This window comes from Rhinopithecus roxellana, chromosome 14 (genome assembly GCF_007565055.1).
Source record: "Rhinopithecus roxellana isolate Shanxi Qingling chromosome 14, ASM756505v1, whole genome shotgun sequence".
In the NCBI taxonomy this organism is placed as follows: domain Eukaryota; kingdom Metazoa; phylum Chordata; class Mammalia; order Primates; family Cercopithecidae; genus Rhinopithecus; species Rhinopithecus roxellana.
In genome coordinates, this window is record NC_044562.1 from 43,082,514 (window position 1) to 43,090,626 (window position 8,113).

The 8,113-nt window shown below is 37.7% G+C and overlaps 1 protein-coding gene across 1 annotated transcript in view; it reads left to right on the forward strand.

Annotated features, from left to right (window-relative positions):
- Positions 1 to 7,884, forward strand: part of STAT4 (signal transducer and activator of transcription 4) — a 123,669-nt gene extending 115,785 nt beyond the window's left edge. Inside the window, exons 18-25 of the mRNA XM_010379764.2 lie at positions 1,201 to 1,336; positions 2,913 to 2,962; positions 3,455 to 3,549; positions 3,837 to 3,973; positions 4,314 to 4,505; positions 5,945 to 6,011; positions 6,381 to 6,489; positions 7,594 to 7,884. Coding sequence (XP_010378066.1) covers positions 1,201 to 1,336; positions 2,913 to 2,962; positions 3,455 to 3,549; positions 3,837 to 3,973; positions 4,314 to 4,505; positions 5,945 to 6,011; positions 6,381 to 6,489; positions 7,594 to 7,620 — 813 coding nt within the window. The 3' untranslated portion in view covers positions 7,621 to 7,884. The remainder of the gene's footprint in view (positions 1 to 1,200; positions 1,337 to 2,912; positions 2,963 to 3,454; positions 3,550 to 3,836; positions 3,974 to 4,313; positions 4,506 to 5,944; positions 6,012 to 6,380; positions 6,490 to 7,593) is intronic.
- Positions 7,885 to 8,113: the final 229 nt, after the last annotated feature.

Genomic DNA, 8,113 nt, shown 5'->3' on the forward strand with positions numbered 1-8,113 from the left:
TGGCACAATCTCGTTTGTAGTCGATCACACAGAATATTCTCTTATTTAGCTTGGCACAGTGGTGCACACCTGTAGTTTCAGCTACTTGAGAGACAGAGGCAAGAGAATTTCTTGAGCCCAGGAGTTTAAGTCCATCTATAGGATGGACAACACAGCAAGATCATTTCTCTGTTTTGTTTTGTTTTGTTTACGTAGAGCAAATAAGAAAAGGCTACTATGGTGTCCATAAAACAGGTATTTGAGGTTAATCATAATATTGTAGGGTCACCTTCCCTAGCCTGGGACTTTACGGTTTCTAGCACTTTGGGATGATTGGTCTGGTCAAGGTAAAACTTGTGCCAACCCCATGATAAACCAATTAAATAATGTAAGTTTTGTTTAGGATGAATATTGTTTTAGAAAAGAGTATCTGTCAAATTGTTGGACAGTGTTAAGTACTTGCATGAGTCGACTGATACGGAAAAGTTCAAGAGATGTCAAGTGATGCTTCTGAAGAAAGATGGAGCTCTGATTATATTATACTCAAAGAACAGGGAGACCTTTAGGAAAAGACGACGTCAGCCTTAAGAACAACAGAGATGAGATGATATTTTATATTTACTTAGGTTGGCCAAAAGACTTTAAATTAGGAATCCTATATATTGAATTACAGCGTCATAAGCGTAATTGTTATTAGTGGTGAATGTGTATGGATCTGCAGCAACCTCAATTCTTGCCTCAGAAGAAAGAATTCAACTGAGGAGTATAGGACAGAAGGAGTGACCAAGGCAAGCTTCAGAGCAGGAGTGAAAGTTTATTAAAAAGCTTTAAAACAGTAAAAGAAGGAAGGAAAGGAAAGTACAACTTGGAAGAGGGCCAAGCGGGCAACTTGAGAAGCCAAGTGTGCAGCTTGACCTCTTGATTTGGGCTTGGCATTCTTCAGGGGTCTTGTGTTACTTCTCCCCACTCCTGAGATCTTACTGGGAAGATGCTGAGCAGTTTTAGGTGTTTTCTATTAGAACACTGTCTTTCCCTGGCACCAGCTGTGACCAATTATGACTTTAGAGAAACAGTTAACAACTGCCTGACCATCACCTAATGGTCACCCAACACTCCTAGTATGTGTGTGGTGAGACGGGGAGACCTCTCTTGCCCTGCTCATACCTCACTAGCTACCCACTGTAAGATAATTAACAAATCATCATCATGATTCTATTTCAGAACTTGGTTTTCTTTAATAATCCCCCAACTGCCACATTGAGTCAACTACTGGAGGTGATGAGCTGGCAGTTTTCATCGTACGTTGGTCGTGGCCTTAATTCAGATCAACTCAATATGCTGGCAGAGAAGCTTACAGGTGAGAGCCGGTAGACAGACAGGATTCGCCTCTGTTTTTGGTACTCAAGCATTTTAAATAACCAGGACGCTATTACTACTATTAATTATGATGATCATCATAATTTATTCAATGCCTACTATATTGCCAGGCACAGAGCTAAGTGTTATATTATTTTTAATCCTCGGGAAAGTCCTGCAAGGCTCACCTTATTCTATCAATTTTATAAATGACTGTATTGGAGTGCAGAAGTCAAGTGACTTGCCACAGCTGCATGGCTAGTACACAGCAGAACCAAGCCACAGGCCAGACCTGTCCAGGTCTAAAGCCCCTCCCTGTCTATTCCCCACCCCAGTCTCCAGGGTATATTTCCACTAAATAGGATGTGAAGCCTTAATGGTGCCCCATATGATCGTTCATATGAATGTCTCAACTGACATAAACCAACTGGAAAATGACTGATTCCTTCACTAGGTCTAGGAAATGTAATAGAAATTTTAAACCACCTGGGCAATACTTAATTCTGCATACCAAGAAAGTTTCAGCTTTGACTGAGATTTCTAAAGTTTGCAAAATAGAGTCATTGGTACAACATGTACCAACTAGTAATCCAAACTTTTTCTAAAAAATCTCTAAGAAAGCTGTATTTTGACGAGTCAGGGTTTAACATATTTAACACCAAAAAAAAGAGTTAAAATTAGATCTATATGCATTTCTAGTTAAATTAGGGCCAAAGATCCATTTGTGCAGCAGAAGTAGAATCATGTGTGATTTAAGCTTGACTCACATGGTGCTGGGATGCTTGCCACTTCCACCTACTCTTGGATCAATGGGTACTTAAATAAATTAGGATTTCGGAAAACATCACAAAATTTACTTAATGGAAATACATGTTTTGATCCTTATTTAATTCATAAGCAGCAATAGTAGGCATTCAATAAATATTTGTTAGAGTGAGTAAAGCTTTTAAGCATGTAGTATAGATAGCAACCATATCCTTTCAGACCTTTATCAAATTATTCTTATGAGTATAATTCCCTTAAAAATTTAGATGAAAACTCTTGTGTCCTTTCACTGCTCCAGATCAAAACAGCCAATGGCTACTTATTGTCTAATAGATTTCTAGTCCATTCTTTCCATCTTAATAGGCAACATTCTTGGTAATCTAGCTACACCTAACTTACACATATTTGTTTTATAATGCTCATTTACCAACATTAGGTAGCTCTTCCTGTCTCCAGTATAAGCCATGTCCATGTCCATCATGCCTTATCCTATATTACTCTTGCTCTCTGGCGTGGCCTCCTTTGTCTCCTCTGACAATTTATATTCTACCCATCCAGATCCTAGATACCCACCTGCTTTCTAAAGCCATTGTTAGCTCCTCCACCAAAAAGCTTATTTTCTAGATAATAAACTTCTTAGGAGCAAGGATGATGTCTTATATTTGTACTGTACCTAGCACTCAGTACATTGTAAACCCATAACAGGTGCTTAAGAAATGCTTGAAAGGGAAGAGGAAAAATATCTAAATTGAGCACAAAATTGAAGCATCTCATTGTCGAATGAAAAATCTCATTCTTTTCTTTCATTTCAGTCCAATCTAGCTACAGTGATGGTCACCTCACCTGGGCCAAGTTCTGCAAGGTACAAATGGTCAGGGAAACATCATTTAGATACATTTTTTTTAATACAATGTTCCTAAGTCTATATTACTACCTGGGGTTTTGAGAAATTCCCAGATAAGAATTTTTTTTTTTTTTTTTTTGAGAGGGAGTCTCGCTCTGTCGCCTCCCGGGTTCATGCCATTCTCCTGCCTCAGCCTCCCAAGTAGCTGGGACTACAGGCACTCACCACCATGCCCAGCTAATTTTTTTGGTGTTTTTAGCAGAGACGTGGTTTCACCGTGTTAACCAGGATGGTCTCGATCTCCTGACCTGGCGATCTGCCCACCTCGGCCTCCCAAAGTGCTGGGATTACAGGCGTGAGCCACCATGCCCAGCCAAGAATATTTTTTAAAGAAACTAAGGTGTTGTCCAGTTTCAGGATATTATTTTGTTGAAAAATTGAACTTAAATTATTATATCAACATTATTACTTAAATAACCATTGTCTTAATGTGCTTGTTTATTCCTATAGGAACACTTACCTGGTAAATCATTTACCTTTTGGACATGGCTTGAAGCAATATTGGATCTAATTAAGAAACACATTCTTCCCCTTTGGATTGATGGGTAAGTTATAGGCTATATTTTTCATATGAATGAATTATGTTCTTTTTTTTGTTGTTATTGGTTTTCTTCTACTTCTTTTTCTCTTAGGCATGTTTAGTACCATAGAAAAAAATAGTTGCAATTTCTTATTCGTGCAGTATCACTATGTATATTAATCTATATATGAGTATTTCAGGTAAGAATGACTTTTGATCACACTCAAAACAAACTGTAGGTCTGCTCTTTGTAAATGCAATAAGTGAAAATCCAATAATGATCAGAAAAAATCATGCATGTTCTATTTTTAGGTATGTCATGGGCTTTGTTAGCAAAGAGAAAGAACGGCTCTTGCTAAAGGATAAAATGCCTGGCACCTTTTTATTAAGATTCAGTGAAAGCCATCTCGGAGGAATAACTTTCACCTGGGTGGACCATTCTGAAAATGGTATATACTCACTAATGTTTGTTCTTGTGAAATTAGTTTTCTTAAATTTAGTTACTGGGATTTCAGTTTTTGGAAGTGTATGGTGTGTTGATCTGTTTGTGATGTATTCAGTGAGCTTGAATATTAGTAGTTGCAGTTGTCTCAGAACAGGGTACCTATGAATTCCAAAAAGTCTATCATATGCACAATCTATACTGTCCAGGCAGCAGAAGGTCTGACATTGAAGTGACATGAACTGACAAGTCACTCCAGTGGCATGAAGATAATGTGGGCAGGGAAAAACTGGTCACAAGGAATGTGTACAGGAACCTGTGTATTTCTCCAATTTCTGTTTTTCAAGGGGAAGTGAGATTCCACTCTGTAGAACCCTACAATAAAGGCCGGTTGTCTGCTCTGCCATTCGCTGACATCCTGCGAGACTACAAAGTTATTATGGCTGAAAACATTCCTGAAAACCCTCTGAAGTACCTATACCCTGACATTCCCAAAGACAAAGCCTTTGGTAAACACTACAGCTCTCAGCCTTGCGAAGGTTAGGTTTTTCTGTTTTTGTTTTTGTTTTTTTCCTTAAGATTTTGGAAAATAACCTCATATTGGAGCAAAGTAAATGATAAATGAAGTTCCTCTTTTTGTTGACTCTGATTTGTGTAGATCTAAGGGCATATGGAGGTCAAAGCCTTAGAAATGAAGTGGTATGTCAGCAGCTCCTGAAAAGGGACCACTGGGCTTTCTAACACTAGCAGAGTAATAAGCAGCTGCAACTAAACTTCACCATGGCCATGGGGGCCTCTCAAGGCCACTCTGAGAGCTTCAGTTTTCTCCTTTGTAAGACAGAAGTGGTGCAGACTTCATGTCTATGACTGGGGGAAAGGAAAAGAAAGAGGGGGTAATGATGAGAAGCTTTTAATAGTAAAACAAGTCTGTATATTGCAAAGGAACCCCAGGGTTTATAAGTTTTATATTTGCAACCATACTTTAGTTTTACAACTCAGGGTATTTGTTCGTTTGCCAAGGAGGGACCTGTGGATCTGTGCTTCATCCTCTCCCTCCCCCACTCACCCAGCCTACCTTTCCTGGTTGTATCCTAAGGGCCTAGAACAATGTCTGGCCAAAACAGGCATTCAGTAAATATTTGTTGAATACATAAAAGAAAATTCGTTAAATTGCTATGTAATTTTAAGGTACGTTCATCATTCTGTTTCTTTAATGGAAGTGTATACAATCCATAGAAATCTTCATCTGTAGCACTAAATCTTTGGGCCCCATCATGCAGAATATTCTACAGTTGTCATTCACAGACTCGCAGCCACCTGACTTCATGCTCTCTGAAATAAACAAAAATGCAAAAGAAGAGAAAAGCAAACAAACCTGTGACATTTCAGTGACTTTCAACAACTGATCGAATGAAATAACAAATATCAATGCAACAAATTAGGGTTGGAAAATTGGAACAAATACTAGTTCAACATGGTATACCAGAGAAGTTTGGGGAATTTTTCCAAGGTGAGGTTTGCATATGACTGTTACTACAGCACAATGATACTTTCGGGAACACTGATGTCTGTACTTCAAAAACATTTGCAATCATAAGGTTCTGACTGGTGTCCATTTAAATGAAAAGAACTGGGTTATTATATCCTCTAAAACATGACTCAATCAGTCCTTATAATCAAACATAAATGAAACGTAGAAGACAGGTAATACAGCTGATTCTCAATTTTTCCCATACAGTTTAGAGGCATTAATATACGAAGTCAGATTAGGCCTGCCAAGAGATTTGTTTTTCTCTTCTTGCACATTTTATGCTTATCTAATAGATTGTGTCCCCTATTTAACGGAACATTTTTGTGTATCACCGAACAACTGTATTATCTCTCTTCCTCTTATTAATATTTTTCTAGACTCTTTTTTCCCCAGTTTTATTGATAATATTGACATTTTTTCCCCAACATTGTGCCTTCTTTTTTCCAGTTTCAAGACCAACAGAAAGGGGTGACAAAGGTTACGTTCCTTCCGTTTTTATCCCCATCTCAACAATGTGAGTAATCTTAGTCACATGTAAAATATTTTTTATAAAAAGCTTTCCTATAGGAGATTTAAAAGTAGAGCAGAGTACACATAACTGAGAGCAAAGCATTGTCATGTGCAATGTCTCATTTCCTTTTATACATAAAGCTAGGCTTTAGGGCACACTTACCACAATCTATTGTGACTAAAATTAAAAAATTCCCCTTATAATGCCATATATTCCATAGCAAGTTGAATGTTCTGATATGAAATGATGAATCAGATAACTCAGTGTCACAAATAGATGAAGCCCTAGAAATGAGTTCCTGACACAGTAAGTCACTGTGAGCTATTATTATTTTCTAATCCTTGTCCATATTGACCTTGTTATCTCTTTAAGCCGAAGTGATTCAATGGAGCCACATTCTCCATCAGACCTTCTTCCCATGTCTCCAAGTGTGTATGCGGTGCTGAGAGAAAACCTGAGTCCCACAACAATCGAAACTGCAGTATGTTCCCTTTATTTTCCATTGCTGGTCAAAGGCATTTCCAATGATGCAAAGGTGGTGTGGGAATCAAAGGGGCTGAAATACTCCTGGGTAGGGAGAAAACATATTTTTTGGAACAAATTCATGAGCATGACACAAAAGGTGTCTGGATGGTCCTGCGTGTTGCTGATCTTATAGGTATTGAAAGCAGACACCTTCACTTACTTAAACTGCTTTACATTCTTTTCACCAGAAACCACCAGAGGGCAAAATATTCCTATACCCTATTCAAGCACATTACCCCTACTGGCACCACGGGCCCACTCATTCTCCAACACTCTTTACTTTAATAAACAGCATTTACTGGTCAATATTTATAAACCTAGTATACTATCTAGTTTACTAGTTACTTACTATCTAGTAAACCCAGTTTGCTATCTTACAGTGCAAACATCACACATTGCAAATTGTCTTGATTATGGCTTACATTTCTAGAACCGGGAGCTTCATCAAGTAATATATGAATAATAGTCAATGGCATAATAATGCTCTCCTTTTTGAGAACTGAGTCATAATCTTTAATGCAATAATGTTATTTGAGATGAATCCTATTCACTCTTATCCACCAATACTGTCAATGGGTTCAAACCCCCAATTTACATGAAAGTGAACATACATCAGAATAATATAATAGAAACTTGGAGGGATCCTAAGCCTCAAAACATTTTTATCTGGCTAGCTTTTAATTCTTCTCTTGAAGATTTCCATAGATGAAAAATTCACTTTCCTTTGATAGCTTATTCCAATGTTAGTTCCCTTAAATCATCAAGTTATTTATGTCTAACTGAACATTTGCTACATTTTGCACCCATTTCCTCATTATATTTTTGGTGGATAAACAGGCCTTTTTCTTAAAACAGTTTTCTGTGTCCTTGAAAGGTACCTTTTATTTTAGACTGATCAACCCCTATTACTTTTGCAAATACTTAGTTGAAGTATTTTAACTAGGTAATAGAAAAATTATGGAGTAATCTGTAGAAAAGAGGATGTTTATTTACACAAGAAATAGTGATTTATTTGCAAACCAATAGTTTCCTCAAAGATTATTTTCATTTTTAATTTTAGATGAAGTCTCCTTATTCTGCTGAATGACAGGATAAACTCTGACACACCAAGAAAGGAAGCAAATGAAAAACTTTAAAGACTGTTCTTTGCCCAACGACCACATTTTATTTCTTCAGCTTTGTAAATACCGGGTTCTAGGAAATGTTTGACATCTGAAGCTCTCTTCACACTGTCATGGCACTCCCCAGTTGGGAGTGTTGTGATTGAAATGCTTGAAACCAAAGCTTCAGATAAACGTGCAAGATAAGACAACTTTCAGAAACCAGTGTTAATAACAATATTAACAGAAGACTCGCTTGCCTGTGTTTGGTTTATTTCTGATTTTGTCTCTCTGGTGTTACTTATGACTTTAGCTAGAAGATGCAAGTGTTAATGTTTCACGGTAGGTCAAGAATAGCAAAGTCACACCTACACCTCAGCAAGAAGGCCTGAAGGAAAAGACAAACAAGCCAATCTACTGTATGATGAGTGCTAGCAGGCACAGTGATCACAGTAGATCCAAGAGGAAAGTCATGATGCG